The following is a 21,228-nucleotide window of genomic DNA, read 5'->3' on the forward strand; positions in this document are numbered from 1 at the left end:
TTATATGCCGCCATCTCCTTCAAAGACTTTGGATTTGTTTAATGTGGTAGGGTTGTGGCGTCTTCAATATCACCCATTGTCACGGTTACGTTGAAGCAGGCCTAGTAATGTCCAGTGTCCCTACTTAGAAGTGGTTTGTGAATCAGCTCAATACCGCATCCATGCTATTGCATCCTTCCCAGCAACTCGTATACCTACTTGGCGCCACTTATACCACTGAAGTTCAAAGATCATCAAGAAGATCCCAAAGTGGGGAAATGCGGAGAAGCCGAGTTCCGCGGGTAAGCATATGTTAATTCAAGGTAGGGGATGTGCCGCAGACCCTGTCCATGGGTAAAGAGTATTGGATTGGAGATTTCTTAGGTTTCATTGATGCAGTCCTATGGGATATCTTGAAGCTGTCCATATCTGGGACTCCAAACCCAATGGGGCTACACTCTGGAACCAGTACCTAGGTAGACGCTTGTAGTTGGGTTCTTGGCTACTGATCACCGCGATATCAGGTCAAGTCTTGGTGTACTCAGCCATGCTCTCTAATCAAAGCACAGCCTAGGCACATTGAGTAAAGGCTTGCATATGTTAATTAACTGCCAGCTGAAACCCCTGGAACCATCGAGACCATCGAGAGCTGACAGCGTTCTAAAGTCTAAGGACATCATTACCCACATGGCAGTTTAATTTGCACAGTTGGCTCCGACATAAGACGCCGACTCGGCTTCTTCCAAATGTTTGTGGTTGGACCGTTGATCATTCCCCAGACCCCAGTCCCAGTCCCAAGACCTGAGTTTCTCTTGAGCCCTGCTCAAGTTACATCCACTCAATCATCTCCCCTCCAAGCACCAACGTACACAAAGACTGAACATCATAAACAAAATGTTGCGACGTATAAGAAGAGCGCCAACAGCTTGCTCCTGGTGCCGCCATCGCAAAGTGCGCTGCGATGCAACAAGACTCGGGTCTCCGTGTACCCGGTGTCGACAAGACGGTCGCAGAGAATGTGTTCTTCGTGGCAATAATCCTAAAAGGTGAGACTAGAATCGAAAAGCTTGCGTCAAGCGGGCATTTAGTGAACTCTATCAGGTCGCCAATATTGGCAAACCCGGTACTTCCCTCGCACCAGAGTCCAGGGTCGAACTATGTGACCACTGACCAGCATTGCGACGATCTGCGTCAGTCAACCGATCATTCAACTCTTGTCTCACAGCTCCGCGCACATGGCCTCAGTTTGGATGACCGTGGGACAAGCCCACCCCAATCTCCCAGTGTTCCGTATACCGAATACGCCTTCGTCGAGTCGCAACAATTGATGTCGCTCCCTTCAGAAGATGTAGCACTTCTAACATCGAAAGGCTGTTTGAGCTTGCCAACCTCCAATGAATTCGACGAGTTTATTCATGAGTACTTTAAGAATATTCACCCATCGGTACCTGTCTTAAACGAGGCCGAGTTCTGGCGCATTTATCGGAACGACCGATCTACCGGTCCCAAAATATCTCTTTTTGTGTTGCAATCATTGCTTTTAGCAAGCTGCCCAGTCAGTGCCATGTTGCCCCTCCGGTAACTTCCGCCCTTGGACTAAACTATAATAGTTTGTTTCTTTAGAAACATTACGTCAATGTGGATTTGATGATATGAGGGATGCACAAAAGCACCTCTATAACAAAGCCAATGTAGGCATCCCCAAATTCAGTGTCATATTTGCCGTGGATGGGTATTGACTGCGCTGGGTGCAGCTATTATTCGAACTGAGAACCGAAAGACGGTCTCATGCAAATGCGCAAGGCGCCGTTCTTCTTACACATTACACCTCTCCGGAAGACCCCGAGGCTGGAAGCTTGTGGGTCACAAGAGCCATCGAGCATGCCATGCTCCTCGATAGTCATCCATCCTTGGTGCTGGAAAATGTGGCGATATCGCTCAAAAAGCGACTTTGGTGGTCTATCCTTCTTCGTGACCAAAGCCTGTGTATTGGCCTACGCCACCGTCCTCGGGTGACCTCAATCGGCTTCCATGGATGGAGTGATTGGCTGAGTATAGAGGATTTCAGTGAAGAGTTGCATCAGTCTCGAGTCTACGACTATGATACCAAGAAGCGTTTACTAGAAGAACTTCAGAAGCAATGTGAGTTGGCAGTCGTACTCACAGATCTGGATATCTTGGAGGAAATATGGCCAACATCTTGAAATTGGGATCTCCCTTGCCGAAGCAAATTTCACTAGGAATGATCCAACGTGTAGGAACCAATCAATTAACTTTTGCCTCAAAGTCAACATGTAAAAACCCCGAAATATATACTTTAGATTGTGATAAACGAAAATAAGTCTTCCTATTACAACATTTGAAGACATTTAAAGCGGTATCTCTATTCAGTAAACACGACTTCTAAAGTTTTGTGTTTGCACCTGGTTAATAAGTGTATCTAAAGCCGGACTTTTGGATTTCATTCATTAGCAAAATCACACGATCGACCGGGTATTGATAGAAAGTACTCACCACACCCTCAAGGACTTTTAGTCCCCGCCCTTGCTGCCGATTGGCGGTGTAAAAGTAAACTGCGAATGCACCCACGATCGCAATGAGAAGAATGTGGGAACTAGCATGTTGTCAGCCAGAGCCCAATGTTCACTAATCTCTGAAACTTACCCGACTGACACCCAAACTGCGGTCTTATAGTGCGGGGCTTCTTGCTGGCGGACAATAAAGCTGCCTGCCACACCCCCAAGTCCATTACATGCAGTGACCGCCGCAGCAGTGGCCACTCGTTTCCACTGACCCACGATATTGTTGGCCTGGAAAGCATTGAGGGCAGCCCAGTTTGAGATATAAGCGCCGGTCGCCAGGAAGGTTCCGATGTAACGCACTGGCAGCGAGGTGGATGCGGGAAGACCGAACATCAGGAACCCGGCTATGAGGACAAGAGCATTGAAGATGATCAGCGGCCCACGAACGCGGTAGAAATCTCCCACTAGTGAGGTGAGAATAACCGGGATTACGGCGTAATAGTAGGGCTAGTGAAGGAGTCAGAAAATGTGACATTTTATACTTTGCGTCAAACTTACCGGTGTGGAGAGCAGAATTGATTTATTTGAGCTGAAACCCATGCCGGATTGTAAGATGATGGGTAAGAAATATGACAAGGCTGTCGAGATGAGATTGAGCAAGAAGAACATGACCGCAAAGCCGTAGATCTTCGGATCCTTGAAATTAGCAAGAAGCGTGCCCCAGGAAAACGGTTCGGGGATAACATCAGCTCGATCATCCTGAATTCGGCGCGTTGCGACACGCGCTTCCTGGTCCGAAAGAAAGAAAAAGCTGTGTTGGGCGTTCTCGGGGAAGTCGACCATCCACCAGTACGTAACGAGACCCAGGACACAAGTAATGAGACCCTGGACAATATACATCCAACGCCAACCCGCTAACCCGGCTGCGCCGTTTAAATGATTAAGACCGAAATTGACGATATTGCCAGTCGCCAGAATCACAACTTCTCCGGACTGCAGGAATGCAAATCGGAGCTGCTGCTCTCGTCGCGGGTACCAGGCGCTAACCAGGTAGGTTAGACCAGGGTAGATACCGGACATGGAAATACCGAGCAACACACGCAGGACAATCATCTGCTTCCAGGTGTGAACGAAAGCAGTGCACAGTGTCAACAGCCCAAATGTGAATGTGATTGTCGCAAACCAAATGCGTGGACCAATAAAGCGAACTGCCACTGTACACGGCAGCTGGAAGACCACACTGGCGATTGTGAAAATAAAGATGGAGACGGAGTACCGATTTCCCTGGTTTAAATCCAGATCATCGAGCATAGTCGTTACCGAAGCCGAGGACAAAATGCCCGAGTCCAGCAAATTGAGACTGCATAAGAGCCCGCCGATGCTACAGAGACGGAGATCGACTTTCCATCGTACCCGCTTCTCTAGAGCGGCCCACTCCTCCCCCCGCTCTGGGTTGAGATTGCTTCGGCCATCTTCAAGAGGAGCCCGATCGAACATCAGACTGTCAGACTGTGCATTGGTCTCTTCTACCACTGGCTCCGGGGTATGTGATTCTTGGGCTGTTGGTGTCAAAGTGAACGCGAACTGGCCCTTCTCTGAATCGACCATCTTGACTGTCTGAACGATAGGGCCAATTCCCAATTTCTGAAATCAGATGTGTGACAAGTTGACTTGCTGAGTCAATCTTTCATTTTGTTTTTCGCAGGTTTTCCAGGATAAGAACGTGATCGAAGCCGGCCGAGTGGTGCGTCTCTTAGCGCGCACGTCGGACCTCGGATTATCAATCCAGATCTTTCAGCTTATATATTTTTCCCCATTGAAGTTTACAGGGCTGAGATAGCAGGCCAATCCAGAGGTCAATTCCTCAGCTCTGTAATAGACGCGTAAACAGGTTGAAGAATTCCTAGGAGCATGTGACAGCACATTCCAAATTCTGCCCCTCCCACAATGGTCCATACAACATTTCTCTTATGAAGTTTTACGAAAAATGCATATACTGGAACATTAATTCTTTATTAAAATTCTCAGTTTACACTTCTTTCACCTAGGATTCTAGTATATTCCCTGTTGGATCATGCCCATTAACAAAATGACTTTCTTGTCTCTCCTGGATGCTTTAGTAGCAGAAGAAAACATACGATTTCGCCACCTCAATCGACCACAATATTATAATTTATCACGGAGAAAACATAGGAGGATGTTATATTGAGTGACACTATATGTTTTATTATCCATCTGGATGTGAAGCTACTGCTTTTTGAGATATCATAGATCTAAGGTTACGGAGTTAATTCCGCTTCTAATCCCTAGTTCATCCATGGATGAGGAAACACTAGGTCTACGGGTAGTGTGCTTGGCACAATATCAGCCCCCACGCATAGACAACCATCACAGTCAGATGGCCACCGTTATCCTAAGTCTCATTCTTATCCCCCACCGCCAAAAGTTGACCTTTGTATGAACTTCTTGAGAACTTCTCTGACTAGTGCGAAGAGTTCAACAGACTACTCAGGAGAAGATGGCGAGTCGAAGCTGTGGGACATGCAGGGGTATGTTCCTTTTTGGATAATCACTAGTTTACGCTCCACTATGTGAACTTGATTGAACTTGCTGACGTTCGGTCGCAGATCGGCGGGTCCTCTGCGATCGGACCGTCCCGACATGCTCTCAGTGTTCTCAATCGAACCGCACCTGCAAAGGCTATGGCCTCCGGCTGTCGTGGCCAAAGGCCAATGATAAGCGACGTGCTATGGTGGCACGCTCATCCCTGCAGCACAGGAGCGCGCGGCCTCGTTTCTCTAATGCGCATCTGGTTAATACATCCACCTGGGACATCGAGATGCACCGTTATCTCTTTGGTCTAGTATCGAGCGGTAATGCCTTCCAAGGTTCCATCATGGGGGGTTTATATCATCAGCGAAGGAACAGGTATACTGATGTGCTGAAGAATACCACCGACTGACACTACAATCGCCGATGCCATTCAATCCATTCAAGTTCGATGTTACAGAAAACTGTTTGTTTCAATACTGTATGTGAAACGCGACCCATTAATCCATCGAATCTTCCAAGAAACTAACCAATATTGCAGTTCAATCCACCGCATCCTGCTCTTTAACAACCTTTGGTCATGACCCGACCAATGTGGGCAACATACTTATCCGCATGGCTCTTGTCAATAACTCCCCATCCACCGCTGCAGTGTTGCGCTCTTTGCTCGAGTTGTCCTCGTTGCACCGTTCTGGACTGCAATCGCAGGCCGCTGAGCTCAAGATTGCTTCCTTAAACGCCCTAAGCGTTGCGTCAAATCGCGAAATCAGTGCCATGGAAACAATCCAGCATGTTGCTGCGGGGATGCTCTTATGCTCATATGAGGTTTCTACCTTTAGATTCTACCCCTTAGTGATAAGCTTGATCTATACTAATGCGGTCGTCAACCCAGATCTACCAAGCTTCATGTACCTCTGGTCAATGGCGATCGTACATTATTGGTGTAAAAAGTGTCATCAAAGCCTCATCCCTCGACACATTTAAAAGGGATAGCGACTTCAATGCCTTGCTTGACTGGGTATACTACCATGATGTACTATCCCGCTTCAGTCTTACACACTGGCACCCCCCGGAGATCGACAGGCTACTCGTAGATTTGAACGAGCCGGTAGGCACCCTGTTGCTGCCGGTGAATACTGATCCCTGTATGGAGGTTGGTATAGTATTCTCGCGTTCCAAAGAAGTCAAATTGCTAATTGAAATGGGATAGATCACACACTCAACCCAATCTCCCTTTATCAAGATTCTGAAGTCTTTTACTGAGGTCTGCAATCTAGTCCCAACAAACCTGACTCATATGTCTCCATCCGAAGAAGCCGACAACTTTAAAAGCTACCTTCAAATCCTCGCATGGAAAATCCGGTCCATCTCGATCTCAGACACGATAATTGACGAAAATCCTCGCATGGCGGCTCTTGTGGAACTCTTCCAACTAGCCACTCTCGTCTACCTTAACCGAGCATTTGGAAACACCCTAGAGTCGGCTGCTGAAACTCAACAACGGGTTGAACGAGCCTTCAGTATTTTCACTGAGCTCAGTTCATGTGAACGTCAGTATCCGCTGTTTATCTTGGGTTGCGAGGCGCGAACCGATGCAGAAAGGTGTATAGTCATGGATTTAATTTCCAGGACAGAGAAGGGGGATTCATCACGCTCACTCTTTATTACTAAGAAGCTGATACAGGCCATCTGGGTTCAAGATGACCTTTCCCAGGGCGAGATTGACTATACTGGAAAGCTCAGTGCCATTATGAGCTGTTGCACTATTCTGCCTACTTTTGTCTAACCGAAAAAAAAGTTCGCTTTGGATATTTCTTTGCTGAGATGGGTTACAGCACTTACAATTTCTTTAACTAGTAAATTCAGAACTGGCATCTAGTGTCCTTGTCGCATTATTTTGGATACTATTCTTAACCGTCAGTTTACAATGAATATTACCCCCATAAGGCTAATACAAGTCGATTGAATTGGACGAGACACATCGCTCGCTTGAATAATGTAACTTCATTGGCAATATAATCGGTACTCCAAATCAGATAGCAATTTATTCCTTTCTCCAAAAGTATCAAGGATAACATTTCGAATATTGATTCAGCTATGAGCTCTAAAAAAGAGCACTTGGAAAAGTCTCTACAGCCACTGTTGGTTGCCGTAGTGCGACACGAAGGAACCGCCATCGCCACCCTTGGCGCTTGCCTTTTCCATAACCGAGATCACATCCTGCACCGCAGTCTCTGGTGGACTGGGACCCTTGAAGTTGGGTGCATACCGGGCGAATGCACCTAACATCCCAGCCAAGCCCTTCAGCTGCTCCTCGGTTGCTAAAAGAAGATCAGATTGCCATGTCCAACAGAAAATGAGAACAAACTCAAACATACCGTTAGCAAAGTGACCCGTATCAACCATCCCGGGACAAATGCTCATGAAAAGGACACCGTCCTTGGCATACTGCGCGCTGAACTTGGCCACAGCAGCGTTTAGAGCCGCCTTGCTGATGGTATAGAGAGGGGCGACCTCGATCCCCAAATTAGAGATGGCATCGAGGGAGGCATGGCCACTAGAGATGGCAATAACTTTCTTGACCTCTCCCTTCAGAATCAAAGGCATGAATAAGTTAAACAAGTGAATATTGCTGACGGTGTTGATTTTAAAACACTTGATAAGGTTCTCCTCCAGGGCTTCGGGCTGCTGGCCCCTTTTTGATTCATGTCACACGGTCAGTGTCTGCCATATTCCCCCACCTGATGGTTAAATCTAGGTGGACTTACAGAACCCCGATCGGATCATAGGCATCAAAGGTGGGTACCAGCCCAGCGTTGGCGATGAGATAATCAAGGCCCCCGCCAGTGATTGTTGCAGTCTCCGTTGCCGCGGCCTATACGGAGTTATCAATATAGAATCCTTCTGTGTATTTGAAAATCCCAACCTTCAAAGCGGTATAACCGGTGATGTCGGCCTCCACGATATGGATGTTGGTACGTTCCGGCAACTCTTCCTTCATCTTCTCCTGGGTTGCGGACTTGTTGCGAACAATCCCGATTATAGTATTGCTCGAATCGCTGGACAGCTGTCGAAGTAACTCCCACTGTTTTGGTTGAGAAAGGTTAGTCTTCATTTGGTTGCTCGGGAATAAAACTCACCCCAATACCCCTAGAGGCCCCAGTGATAACATAGGACGGCATTTCTAACACAGTACAAATGGAAGTGAATATCCTGTAGTTTTGCTTTGACAATAGGGAGAAAGAGAAGATCACAAACGTGGATGCTGAATATTGCTCGAGGAGGTTGACGATACGGGCTTATTTATACGATCTTATCTAATTAGATCAAAGTCTATGGACTGATTTAGCTGGTATAGTACTCCGTACTGATTTCAAATCATGGTCGACGGTGTTGCTGATTTGTTGTCTCTTCGCGAATACTTGACCCTTTTTCAACTGCCGCGCTGAGTTGCAGGCAGAGGCGCTTTTAGAGTTTCAAATAGAGTATGGTGCCCATGGGGCTGAGTGACTGAGATAACGTAGCCTCAGTGTTCGAAAAGGACTTTCTAGGCAACTGTGCGGAGTACGTCTTCTTGGATTTAGTTCAACTCGGATTGTGACTGCAGTGGTCGAATATCCGTTATCTCCGTATATTTCGATGTCGATCGCCGGCTTCTAGTTTCTCCAATCCAATCATATTCTACCATGTACCTAAACTACGGTCTGTCTATCGGAGACTTACTCTTCTCAGACTATAGGTCGGTCCATTTACCGTCCTCCTTTCTACCTTACTCATAAGTATATGTAATATATATAACTGTCTGCTTATAGCCGGTTTTGTGATATCTTGCTCACTTTTTTTTTCTTTGAACGGACGGGACCTCAGATATGCTAGTTGGCTTTGTATGTATGTAATTTTAGTACTTCGTACACGCCTAATACTGAAACGATTCCAAATTGGCCGGTGTCTGATTCTACTCCGAACGTGTCTCGGGCTGACAGATTATATGTGGAATGTGGAATGTGGAATGTGGGACTTCCAGAGTTGGGATGACAGCCGGTGAATTTATTTTGTGAGATGTTCACGTTCAGGTTGATGCTGGATAATATCTGAAAGAGCCAATAGGAAGAAGGATATTTAGATTAGAGCCTCTGCAGTCAGCGCAAGGGATGGGCTGAAATAGGAAAACAAAAGTAAATAGAAGTAATTATATACCTATGCAAGCATGAAACTATAGAAAACATAAAATATCCCAAGATCCAGGCACACAAGAAGATTTAGCCTTAGATCCGATTGAACCATGGTCGCAGTAAGCTTTACGGCCCGGTGATTGCTCTGTTTGTTGCCCCACGTTCGGTCGAATGGAGCCCGGAGAAGCTTGCAAAACACTGCCTTTGACCTCCCCCCACGATTTCTACTTTCCCCCCTCTCCGCATTTCATATCTACACTAGCCATCATGGTCGAACTCATCAACCCACCGGAAACTCGCGAACTCCTCCCTCCCCTCCTCGCATGCCTCCCACTAGCCTTCGTCTCGCCCCGCGCACCCCCAGCTCTGTTACCACTTCTCTCTCCTATTCTACGGCAACGAGTCGGGGTTCTCAGTTCGCTATCCACATCTTCCACTGAATCATGGCTGCAGTTACTGTGCTGGGATGCTGGGAAAGCAGAGCGGCTGCAGAGGGTCATTGACGGTGCCACATTTGAACCACACCCCGTATCGGGCGAAATCGAGCTTCCGGATGAACTTCCGGTGACATACAAACGGATCGACGATGAGACTCTCAAAGCACAAGTTCCACTCCCCGAATATAGTTTGATGGTGGTCTATTTGTGGTGCCCGACAGACGAGGAGGGAGGTGGCCGTGGCTGGCGAGTCGCGGAACTCTTGCCACGTGAGGGACCTGCTGAGGATGACGATACCTGGGCGTCTTCCATCAGTGAGGCCAATGTTCAGGCAAAGGATCAGGTCCTGACTGAGACACTAAAGGCTGCCGAGGAGGAGAAAGCCCAGGAGAACAGCATGGAGAACGACGACGACGACGACGACGACGATGATTACTGGGCTCAGTACGACTCTACACCCGGAGCTAAGACCCCCGCGCCGCATGCTGGTTCATCAAAGCCGGGTCCATCGGGCTTATCTGAGCAGTCATATTTCTCCCAGTACGGCGATGTACAGCCGGCTATGGATAATCATGATCCCACGGAGGAGCAACCTGAGGTTGGTCCGTCATCGCTCAACGGAGATATGCTGGCCAATCTCTTGCGACGACAGGTGAACGGAGTCAATGCAGAGGACGAGCCTCGCACCAACGGATATTCCCCAGACCATATCCCCAGTGATAAGGCCGCACAAGATTTGAGTCACCCGCGGCCGGCCTCTGCATCTTCCGGTAGCTCCGAGGCTATTGCCAAACTGGAGCATGAAGCAGAGAGCCAGTCCACCTACGAGGTGGGAGTGAAACAACATATCGGTACGAGCATCAAGAGTTTGTTCCGCTTGGCAAAGGCCACTGGAATGCCCCGGGCGGAGTTCCAGACTTTGGTCTCGATGGAATTGGAGCTTTTGAATATTACGGACGAGGATTAAGGCCCTAAGATACTTGAGTGATACCCATGAACCATATTGTTTGCTTGAGATTGCGAGTTCATATTTGGCCAATCCGTTTTGCATATGTTGACCGCATTACTGGGAGTGAATGGTTTGGGCATTTGATCTTGTTCTATGTCGAACATATTACCAATAAAACCAACAATAAAACAATACATACATATGTACCATACTATCTTCTTTGTGCCCTATCTAACGTATAATTTGAGGCTGTGAAAGGAATCCTGTACGGTGACGGCATTTCGCAAAGGATACCCGATAAGGCGTAGCGCAACCCAAAATTACCCTACATAGGCAACCTTCGAAACACCATGAATGCTGCCCAGGTGCCCAGTTGTGGCTAAGTCAAAGACTTATCTTACTATCGATGTATCGTTCTAACCAATTTAACTTAGCCACTAGAATAATCTGAGGCTGAGCTCACCTCACCCCACTTCCAAGGTTTTAGACTTAAAAGGATGTTGGCCCCCATAAGACGCTTATGAGAAGATCAGCCTATTTTCTTTCACACACACAATGGCCGATGAAAAGGGACAAAACCCGTTCCAGAATTTGGGATACACTGCTGAGGGGGAGGCAGCAGACCACCCTCCAGTATACACATACACTGCAGAGCCCTCTACACAACCAAGCCAGTCACCACCTATACAAGATACCCCACCTGTACAAGAAACCCCAGCATACACAGCAGGACCCTCGACACAACCAAGCCAATCACCACCAGTTCAACAATCCCCTTTTCAAATAAGCCACAAACCAATCGCGATTCCAGCCCTCACCTCCTCTTCTGATTCTCCATTCATTCGCGCCTATCCACCTATCCTAAAAAACCGCCAACTTCCCAAGGAATCCTTCCTCGCCTTCCTCGACCAACTAAACAAAAACATAGCCGCCAGTCCGCCCCTCCAGGTCCTAGATGCAACAGGCGGGATCTTAAAGTCCGTCCCAATCCTATTCCCACTACACTGGATTGGGAATGCTGTCAGCGGACTCGCAAACCTGAGCAGCCAAGGCATGTCCAAAAGCCGTACGGACTCCTCCATCAAACAGGCTAATAGGGACATCTTCGGTCCGCGCGGCTTGAGAGTTGAAATTGCGAAGCTGGATGCGCTGGCACATATCGCTCAGTTCCCTATGTTGGATTCCCAGGGCAAGATCAATCAGCAGGCGCCTCTGTTTCTACAACTCCAGTACGAGGCGTCCATGGCCAGCACTGCCACAGATGAAAGGCAGCAGCAGGAAATTGATTTGCAGCAGAGGATTAGGACTTTACAGCCCTGGATTGCTGAGCTTGAATTTGAGGTTTTGCCCTGGTCTTCTAAGTCTAAGTTGACGCGGTTCAACGCCTCGTTGAAGAAGTATAATGAGCCGAGGGACGAGGAGAAGAGAGGCATGGGGATGCGAGATCGGGAGAGGAGAGGCATGGGGATGCGCAGACAAGGCGATGTCTACACTCAAGGGACCAAGCAGGAAGAAGCTCCTTTCAAGAAGGCTTTGTGGCTTGTCATTCGGGAGGTTGAGACGGATGAAAAGCGTTAATCTGGCTTAATCATACTCCGGATTCAGTGGGATATACCTCTCCGCGCACTGAACGTTTGTCGATGGCAGATATGGTTGGCTATATATCTTGCATTTCGGCACTATCTAAACCCAAATTGGCTGGCTCTGACAAGGGACAACGAGAGAGACTCTTTGTTAACTAGTAAAGCTCCAGACGAGTAATATTTCAATGATAATGTACCATCACTTGCTCTTATGAATATCTCTCCAATTAGATGCCAGAAAAGACAACGAAAAGTTGGTCAAAGGAGAGATCACATGTTCCAAATTCATTGCATGAATCAGTCGGCATGAAAAGATTAATAGGACACCATACGTGTAAATTAATAATAAACTCGAACTTCCAAGGTTCAATTTCTTTGAATAGCCGACTCGACAGTTGAATGAAACAAGGAGTGTACATTATCACCCTTTTTGTGGATTTGTATACGTAGAGCCGCCTGGGCCACCGCCCTACTCGGAAACCAAGAAGACACGCAACGCTCTACTGTCAACCCCCCCTCCACATCTCCTTTCCTTTCTCATAGTTTTTCTTGGCCTCAATTATTGGGTGCCATGCTTATTTGGTGATTCTAGTAAGCTTCCTCTTACTCTCCATCGCGGTCTTTTTTCTATTTTGTTGATGTTTACTGACACCCTCGGTAGTCTATTTGGCTATAGGTAGTTTCTCGGTCGCTCTCTACATTTCATATTTTCAACATGTCGTCCCCTTCGCCCTCTCTGCGGAAGAGAGGCGGAAAGAAGGATGTTTACACCGCATTGCCCTCTGAGGATGGCTCGGCTCCCGTGTCGGTGCCGGTCAAACAGAAGTCGGAATGGGACTATTGGCTGGCCATAGTGATTCTCACCCTTCTGGCTTTCGCAACGCGGTTCTACCGACTCGATTACCCTAACGAGGTTGTCTTCGATGAGGTTCATTTCGGCAAGGTATGAGATTCAATGCCTCTTGTGGCGGCACAATCTCCACGAAAAAGGGGCCCCTTTCACTAACATTGATGATGCTTGGCTAGTTCGCTTCTTACTACCTTCAACGTACCTATTTCTTCGATGTGCACCCTCCCTTTGGAAAGCTGTTGTTTGCCGCCATGGGCTGGCTCATTGGCTTTGATGGAAGATTTCTGTTCGAGAACATCGGCGATTCTTACATCGAAAACAACGTGCCCTACCTCTCCCTCCGTGCCATGCCGGCTACTCTCGGTGCCTTGACAATTCCCGTGGTGTTCCTCATTATGTGGGAGTCTGGCTACTCTCTGCCGGCCTGTGTGCTGGCTGCCGGTCTGATGGTATTTGACAACGCTCATGTGGGTGAGGACCGTCTGATCCTTTTAGACTCGACCCTCGTGCTGTCAATGGCACTCAGTATTCTGTGCTACGTCCGTTTCTACAAGTTGCGTCACCAACCATTTAGCCGGAAGTGGTGGAAGTGGCTTCTCCTGACCGGCTTCTGCATGAGCTGTGTCATCTCCACCAAATACGTCGGTTTCTTCACTTTCGTGACCATCGGCGCGGCAGTCCTCATCGACTTGTGGAACCTCCTGGATATCAACCGCGAGCAGGGAGCGCTGAGCATGGTTAGCTGGGGCAAGCACTTTATTGCTCGCGCTGTTGGATTGGTCGTGATCCCCTTCATGTTCTACCTGTTCTGGTTCCAGGTCCACTTCGCTATTCTCAATCGGTCTGGCCCCGGCGACGACTTCATGACTCCCGAGTTCCAGGAGACTCTAAGTGACAACCAGATGACCGCTCAGTCCGTTGGCATTCAATACTTCGACACTATTACCATGCGCCACAAGGACACCAAGGTCTTCCTCCACAGCCACTGGGATAAGTACCCCCTGCGTTATGACGATGGTCGTATTTCCAGCCAGGGCCAGCAGGTCACTGGTTATCCCCACAACGACACCAACAACCAGTGGCAGATCCTGCCGGGCGAGCCTCTGGTTGATCCATCTCAGCCCAAGAGCGTGCGCAACGGCGACGTCATCCAGCTTCGCCATGTTGGAACCGAGAGTTATCTCCTTACTCACGATGTTGCGTCTCCCTTCTTCCCCACGAACCAAGAGTTCACTACAGTCTCCCAAGAACTGGCTGATGGTGAGCGCCACAACGACACCCTGTTCGAGCTCAAGATTGAGTCCGGTAAGGCTGCCCAGGAGTTCCGTACTCTTGCCAGCCTGTTCAAGTTGGTGCACGTTCCGACTCGGGTTGCTTTGTGGACTCACACCACCCCGCTGCCAGAGTGGGGTTACAAGCAGGCCGAAATTAACGGTAACAAGAATATCCTCCAGTCCAGCAACGCGTGGTACGTTGAGAACATCGAGAACTTGGAGGAGGATAGTCCTCGCCTTGTTAAGGAGGAGCGTAAGGTCAAGACGCTGCCTTTCCTGCGCAAGTACTTCGAGCTGCAGGGTGCCATGTTCCACCACAACAACGCTCTGACCAGCAGTCACCCCTATGCCACCGAGCCCTTCCAGTGGCCGTTCCTGTTGCGGGGTGTGAGCTTCTGGACCAAGAACGATACTCGTGAGCAGATCTACTTCCTCGGTAACCCCATTGGATGGTGGATTGCCAGCAGTATTCTGGCCGTGTTTGCCGGCATTGTTGGTGCTGATCAGCTCTCGCTTCGCCGTGGTGTTGATGCATTGGAAGAAAGTAAGTCGAACCCCCAAATACCCTGCTCTTATTCCGTTCTTTTTCTTCGGTAATCTAACACGTTCATCAGTTTGGGGCCCCGGTACGCGCTCGCGTCTGTACAACAGCACCGGGTTCTTGTTCCTGTGCTGGGCTGCGCACTACTTCCCCTTCTGGCTGATGGGTCGCCAGCGCTTCCTGCATCACTACCTGCCCTCACACCTGGCCTCCACCATGGTGTGTGGCGCACTGGTTGAATTCATTTTCAACCTGCAGCCGCTCGATCCCCGCACTGCACTTCCCCCTGTGGATGACCCCTCGGGCAAGTCCAAGGCGCGGTCGGTTAGCAGTCTGCGCCGGTTCATCACGGCCAAGGAACGCATGGGCTGCAAGTCGCTCATTGCGGGCTGGATCGCCACCCTTGTTATTCTGGCTGCCACCATCTGGGGCTTCATCTTCTATGCCCCCTTGACCTACGGTACCCCCGGCCTCGATGTGGAGGGTGTTAATGCGCGGAAGTGGCTGAACTATGACCTGCACTTTGCCAAATAGACTCGCCAGTGGCCTCCTTGGGCCAATCCGAGAGAAAGACCCATTTGGAGACGATGGGCCGAACTGAAATTGCGACATTGCAATTTTTGTAAGATAACTTATAATCCGTGATAAAAGGCGGGGGAGAGGGTGTATTTCTTTTTTTGTGCGGTTGGAAACATGATGGAGTAGTGATATCTACCTTTGGTGTCATTTGGAACCATCGTGTATGTACGTGCATATGTATGTGCGGTCATTTGAGTTCTCTCTCTTTTTTTTTTCTTCGCCCATCCCGATGTAGTACATCTTCCGTGCCCATTGGAATTTCTCAATCGAGTCTTGTGTCACTATTGGTGGTACAGGATTATCAGCCGACCGTGCCAGCTCTCCCATACATCTAAGTAAATTTTAAGAGATGAAGATATGTATGTGGGTATGTGGATATGTTAGATAGGAGATGTATGCAAGTAGAATGTGCCAATGTCGATCGTGATCGACTTCACGTGATCGACGATCGGTGACATGTGCACATCGCATTGGAGGGGATGTGATTTCGTCAATCCTTAGCCCAAGTACGAAGTACAGCATTCAACTTTAGGTACTTTGTTCTTATTTAAATGGGTTCTCTTTTTATTAAGATACGATATTGGATATTACCTACATATGTCTAGACCCAACTGCACATTTCAACATTCCAATTGAATTTGCCTTTTTGGTTTTTTTTTTTATAAATTCTGTGTTATTTTTAGACGGCGAAAAAAAAAAATATACAACAGCCCACTGTTTATGTACAAAGGGAGTGAGTTCTTACTATGTATAGTAAACGGTTTCACATTGAACTCCTATGAGATCATTGGGAGTACCCAACTTTTAGGATCCATAATCGCACATGATAATTGGGATTATAATTAGGATCATAATTAGAATACTAAGATAATAAGATAATAGAATAAAATAGAATAATAGAATAATAATCATACTCCTCAGACCATATCTGGACCATTCCGGATACCAAAGGGACTAGACTGTCAGTAGCGTCTTCTCTCTTTTTGCCTGTCTTTCGACACATTCTCTCTCTCTCTTCTCTCTTTTCTTTTTTTTCCATTCTTTACTCCCCTGGGTGATTTCTAGGGTCTTGTTGTCTTGTTTCCAGGGTCTCTCCACTCCCCCCTCCCAATCTCCAGTTCTTATTGGTGTTTTCTTTGAGAGAACTGAAACGGACATAGCCGCGTCTCACCCGACACCTATGGTGGGTTCAATTCTTTTCCAGAGAAAAAAAAAGCGCACATAGTCGAGGCCCTGCAAGGAATTCGGGAATAATTATTCAATTTGTTGTGAGATGCCATCAGATCGGACAGACGCAAGTCAACCCACTCTGTGGATTCCTGCCGGGCCTTTGATCGGCCGCTAGATAAACCCGTGTTGTGCTTCTTCTCTCCCTGGAAGCTTCTGGCTGACTTCAATTCTTTCTCAGCTTAACCCCTAAGCTTTCTAAGATTGCTTTGTTTACCCTCGGTCAATCGTTATACCTGTCAATTTGGACTGATCGCTTCTTCGGCATCACTTGCATTCGACACATCACGCTCAGAAGGACACACACCCCCAGGATCGTCCAAACCTTAATGAGAGAGCTGATTCGCAAAGACGCACTGGCCGGTTATTGAAATACCAGTCTGATCTGTCAAAACACCCGCTTCCATGCCAATGAAACTACCTAAGAGCTTTACCAGGCGGAAATCGTCCGGCAACGTTCTAGAAGACGTGGAACCCCCTCACCAATCCTCCTTTCGAGTATTCGAGCGCCCAGGGCCTCATCGATCTATGACGGATGGAGCGGTGCTGACCAAGCCGCTGAGTGAGGGTCATACAGTACCGTCGATGGAGGATTCTGATAACATCTTTGTGGAGAGGCAGCGACCCCTGGACAAGAGCCGGTACGATCGCCCTTCGACCATGGATTCTCTCAGGAGACGGCTGACTGGGAACCGTAATAGTGGTAACTACGAAAGTTCTACGTCAACCAGGCTAAGCTCGTCATCCACCATCCCCTCATCGACCGAAATTCCCGCGCCCGACGAGACCCTGTCCCCGCATTCCAGAATCCATGATGTTCCAGCTCCACCACTCACGAGTGCACTGCGCGCCGCAGGACGAACCTTCTCGTTCGGTGGTCGATTCAGCAAGTCAGGACCAAATGTCCCTCGGCAGCAAACCCCAGATGCCGCAAAGAATCGCCCGGTGACGGGCAGCACCGACAGCACGGCCACTCCACCCAAGCTGCCCGATACAGACTTCGCTCTCAGCTCGCAGGACGATTTCAATACGATGTTTGATAATATGGGTACACGAGAGGGTTCAGCAATGCGGGGATCATCCCCTAAACCGGCCAAGGTGAGAGCTACATTGTCGTCCAGGTAAGGATGCAGTGCTGACAGTATTACAGTACTCCTCGTCTCCCCCGACGCATGTTCTTCCCGAGTTCCAAAGCAGCAGAGCTGCCCCACCTGCTGCGATTAATACAGATCGATCCACTGGGGTCGAGTCACCCCCTTACTCCTGGGATCGTCGCCCGTCCGAGGAGGGCTTGCTACGTGGCCCGCATTCTCCACCGCTAAACCAGAACCAGTCTACCCTCGATACAGTTGTTGGTTTCCGGAAGCTTTCGCCGTCTCCCAACCAGTTTGCCGAGGCCACTACTTCACATCGTTCCTTGGAGCGCCCGCGAGGAACGGAGAGAGGAGGACTGCGGAGGAGTGGGATATATTCGGCCAGGGGGGAATCCGCAACCTTTGATGACGAAGATGCCAAAATGGTCCGACAATCTGTCGTATTCAGCAAAGAAAGCACTTCGCCGTGGGCTGAGGGTAGCTCCTCTGGTGGAACCCCGTTGATTGATAAAGGCAAAGCACCCAATTACTCTGGCCAAGTGAACCCAGAACCTGATAATATGTTCCAATACCGCCGCTCGCCCGCTCCGGCCGACAGATTGGACCCGTCCATTGCGGATCACGCACGGTTGGCTGTGCAGTACACGGATAGTGTTCCCAAGTCAACCTCTCCGGGCAACAAGGTGATGACTCCATCTCAGTTCGAGCATTATCGCCAGCAACAAGAACTTCGACGTTCCAACAGCGATGCGACTAAGAGTGATGACGAGTCTGATCACGAGGAGTCTGAGGATGAACAAGATGAGGTGGAGAAGCAACGTGAGACGGAACGTCAACGGCGAAAGCAGGAGGCTCATCTCTCTGTTTATCGTCAGCAAATGATGAAAATCACAGGTCAACAAGCCCCCGTCCAATCGCTACGTCCGGTCATGAGTGGAGCTAGCAACAGCACGCCCAACTTGAACCCCAGTCGCCTGTCTGTACTAGGCGAAAAGTCCAACAGTGGGAAGAGCAGCGAGGAAGAGGATGACGATGTGCCACTTGGTATCCTGGCTGCGCATGGTTTCCCCGGTCAGAACCGCCCACCAACCCGCCTGAACAATGTCAGCTCCAATCCCAACCTTCGTGCATCCATGCAACCGCCGTATATATCATCTTCCAGCTCTGTTTCGGGTGTCGACCCCAATGGCAGCCGGGGTAATCTGCCACCTTTCGCCCGGAACTTGCCGCGAGATCCTTATTTCGGTGCAGGTCTGGTTAACAACGCCAACCGTGAATCGTTGGCGTTCGGAGGTGGTTCAGTACATGGAGGATCTTCATCCCCAGCACCTCCCCCTGGAGGTCTCGTCGGCGTTATAGCAAATGAGGAGCGCGCGCGCGCGATGCGCAGAGGAAGTCCGAACACACAAGCAATGCACGACATGTCAGGAGTGCCTCGGCCATACTCGATGATGCCGCAGCAACAGCAGCAGCAGCAGCAGCAAAATGTCACCGCAGGGGAACAAGCTTCTATCCAGCTATCGCAGCAGATGGCCACCATGATGCAGATGCAAATGCAGTGGATGCAGCAAATGATGCAAATGCAAGGTGGGCAGGGTCAACCTATGATGCAAGGCATGCCAATGCCTCCTATGATGATGCCTGGTGGGGCAATGAGCATGCCTCCCATGGGTCCTCCATCCACAGCAGGACCCCAGTCCATAGCTGGCAACCCGAACTTGCGGCCGATGTCCATGCCAGCAACATCCGTTCTCAATATCCCGCCCTCGCTGTCCCACAACGATCAGCGTACGATGAGCATGCTAGACCCCAACATTTCAACTCGTAGGACTGGCTCGCCCATGCCGAACCTGTCCGGCACCCCATTCCGCCCCAACACCGGATATGCTGCTTCAATCGCTCCGTCGGAGCGTAGCAATGTCGGCATGGCGCCTCGTTACCGACCAGTGTCCGTCATGCCGTCCGAATCGAATTACGCAGTAGCATCCTCAACAAACAAGCCTTTTGGTGACGAAAACCACAACCCGTCCATGCCGTTGCCTCAGTCTCACATTCCGAAATCGCATCTCGCCACTGTGACCGTCCGCCCCGTTTCACGAAGCAATGGCCTTGAAACCCAAAAGCCCGGCTCCGAAGATGAAGAGGATGACGACGAGGCCTGGGCTGACATGGCGAAGAAGCGCGAGAAGAAGAAGAGCAGTTGGAAGATGAAGCGAGGGACGTCTTCGTTCGGGGATCTGCTGAGCGCTGTGCACTAAGCAAGCCCCTAGATCTGTCTTCCTCTCCTTTCTTTCCTTTGGTCCTTAATCAACTTAACCATGAAAGCGTGCTTGCATTGCATTTGAAAAGAAATATCTTCGCGTTACGCTGTATAGCCTGCCCCTTTCTTTGCATTTCCATTTCCGCTTGCGTTTCCTAATATCCCCCGCTCCCTCTACGGCATGACATATGACGCACATACCATCAACTCAGAGAAGGGCTTGCCGTGCCAATTGGATATGTCGGCTCGATAATGCATCCCTGGCCCTCATCTCACATCTTGTATGTCACTCCTCGTTCCTATGCCGGGTGCCCTAGTATCATCGTGCCATGGTCATTCCGGTCTGGGCAGGATGGATTCGACATTTACAAGCATGAATACATATGCTTTCCTTGTGCTTTTCGTCTAGTTTTGATCTTTGAGTTCGGTCCCTTTTTTTTTGTTTTTTTTAAACCTGCTTTCTTATGATATCGGCGCGAGAAGAGACATGGCGTTATTTATCTGATAGGTTTCCATCTTTGTTTCTTTTTTTCATCTGTTATTGTGTCTTTTCATTTTGCATCGTCTGCTCGTCAGAGCGCTCTGCCTCTGCTCGACTCTTTTTTAATACATTTCGGGCCTTGTGGCCGTTATATCGGTTCTTCCCAAGGTTCTTTCTTTATTTTGTTTGGGTTGCGTGTTTTCTGCTTCAGTGGCGGTATACACCTTACCATAGCGTATATCTTGGTAGAGACTGGGTTCCCTATACACTACCGCTAATATATGTTGCATGTCATATCAAGATGAGGATCTGCGTGCAATAATGACTGTTCAGTGCGTTTAGTATGCCAAGTGTCTCAGACTTCCCAGGAATATTGCAACTCTATGATAAGATATTTTGAAAACATATATGCATTAGTTGGATGATCAACTTCAGTAAACAAAAACAATACTGTATATTATGTCCTAGATATCGAGAGATACCCTCTGCATTCCGTTGATAAACACAAAGAACATTTAATGTAGAAATTGTGGGACAAACATTGATTTGGAAGCACCAACACCAACAAAGTGCGTTAAAAGTGAGATGAAAATAAAGTAACCGCCCATCACTGATCCCAAGTATGGAGTTCGTATACAATCACGTGATGACATACTTCGAATCGGTCACATGATCGATGTCGATATCGATATCGAGATGTATCACGATATCTTCATCACTCAACATCAAC

The 21,228-nt window shown here is 48.8% G+C and overlaps 8 protein-coding genes across 8 annotated transcripts; 6 read left to right on the forward strand and 2 right to left on the reverse strand.

Moving 5' to 3' along the window:
* Positions 1–940: 940 nt before the first annotated feature.
* N7455_001098 (fungal specific transcription factor domain-containing protein) lies at positions 941–2,237 on the forward strand (the record flags this gene model as incomplete). Its single annotated transcript, XM_040951609.2, has 3 exons — positions 941–1,534; positions 1,590–1,670; positions 1,734–2,237. The coding sequence occupies 3 exons, from the start codon at positions 941–943 to the stop codon at positions 2,181–2,183; spliced, it is 1,125 nt and encodes a 374-aa protein (XP_040818211.2). The 3' UTR covers positions 2,184–2,237.
* Positions 2,238–2,406: 169 nt separating this feature from the next.
* Positions 2,407–4,109, reverse strand: N7455_001099 (putative MFS transporter; the record flags this gene model as incomplete). Its single annotated transcript, XM_040951814.2, has 4 exons — positions 2,407–2,430; positions 2,494–2,593; positions 2,644–3,008; positions 3,060–4,109. 4 exons carry the CDS (start codon positions 4,107–4,109, stop codon positions 2,407–2,409), a joined length of 1,539 nt encoding a protein of 512 aa, XP_040817654.1.
* Positions 4,110–4,783: 674 nt separating this feature from the next.
* N7455_001100 (uncharacterized protein) lies at positions 4,784–6,850 on the forward strand. The gene is made up of 6 exons (XM_065603941.1): positions 4,784–4,894; positions 4,995–5,050; positions 5,129–5,532; positions 5,593–5,876; positions 5,944–6,204; positions 6,262–6,850. The coding sequence occupies exons 3-6, from the start codon at positions 5,478–5,480 to the stop codon at positions 6,835–6,837; spliced, it is 1,176 nt and encodes a 391-aa protein (XP_065462432.1). The 5' UTR covers positions 4,784–4,894; positions 4,995–5,050; positions 5,129–5,477; the 3' UTR covers positions 6,838–6,850.
* Positions 6,851–7,181: 331 nt separating this feature from the next.
* Positions 7,182–8,233, reverse strand: N7455_001101 (uncharacterized protein; the record flags this gene model as incomplete). Its single annotated transcript, XM_040951307.2, has 5 exons — positions 7,182–7,372; positions 7,430–7,746; positions 7,820–7,926; positions 7,978–8,136; positions 8,192–8,233. 5 exons carry the CDS (start codon positions 8,231–8,233, stop codon positions 7,182–7,184), a joined length of 816 nt encoding a protein of 271 aa, XP_040817854.2.
* Positions 8,234–9,490: 1,257 nt separating this feature from the next.
* N7455_001102 (uncharacterized protein) lies at positions 9,491–10,627 on the forward strand (the record flags this gene model as incomplete). Its single annotated transcript, XM_040951784.2, has 1 exon — positions 9,491–10,627. One exon carries the CDS (start codon positions 9,491–9,493, stop codon positions 10,625–10,627), a length of 1,137 nt encoding a protein of 378 aa, XP_040817891.2.
* A 537-nt stretch (positions 10,628–11,164) lies between these two features.
* On the forward strand, positions 11,165–12,187 carry N7455_001103 (uncharacterized protein; the record flags this gene model as incomplete). Its single annotated transcript, XM_040950988.2, has 1 exon — positions 11,165–12,187. One exon carries the CDS (start codon positions 11,165–11,167, stop codon positions 12,185–12,187), a length of 1,023 nt encoding a protein of 340 aa, XP_040817869.2.
* A 720-nt stretch (positions 12,188–12,907) lies between these two features.
* pmt4 (dolichyl-phosphate-mannose-protein mannosyltransferase) lies at positions 12,908–15,391 on the forward strand (the record flags this gene model as incomplete). The annotated part of the gene is made up of 3 exons (XM_040951584.2): positions 12,908–13,135; positions 13,219–14,860; positions 14,931–15,391. The coding sequence occupies 3 exons, from the start codon at positions 12,908–12,910 to the stop codon at positions 15,389–15,391; spliced, it is 2,331 nt and encodes a 776-aa protein (XP_040818339.2).
* A 1,677-nt stretch (positions 15,392–17,068) lies between these two features.
* Positions 17,069–20,015, forward strand: N7455_001105 (uncharacterized protein; the record flags this gene model as incomplete). Its single annotated transcript, XM_040951671.2, has 3 exons — positions 17,069–17,304; positions 17,365–17,761; positions 17,814–20,015. 3 exons carry the CDS (start codon positions 17,069–17,071, stop codon positions 20,013–20,015), a joined length of 2,835 nt encoding a protein of 944 aa, XP_040818652.2.
* Positions 20,016–21,228: the final 1,213 nt, after the last annotated feature.

This window comes from Penicillium solitum (assembly GCF_028829755.1).
Source record: "Penicillium solitum strain IBT 25940 chromosome Unknown utg000001l_segment0_segment0, whole genome shotgun sequence".
Lineage (NCBI taxonomy): Eukaryota > Fungi > Ascomycota > Eurotiomycetes > Eurotiales > Aspergillaceae > Penicillium > Penicillium solitum.

What these genes read in the sequence shown, in the direction of transcription:
- N7455_001100 (XM_065603941.1), top strand. Translation starts at nt 5,478, where the DNA reads ATGCCATTCAATCCATTCAAGTTCGATGTTACAGAAAACTGTTTGTTT. An exon ending in AAACTGTTTGTTTCAATACT is followed by an intron (nt 5,533 to 5,592) that starts GTATGTGAAACG and finishes CCAATATTGCAG; the next exon opens with TTCAATCCACCGCATCCTGC. An exon ending in ATACTGATCCCTGTATGGAG is followed by an intron (nt 6,205 to 6,261) that starts GTTGGTATAGTA and finishes GAAATGGGATAG; the next exon opens with ATCACACACTCAACCCAATC.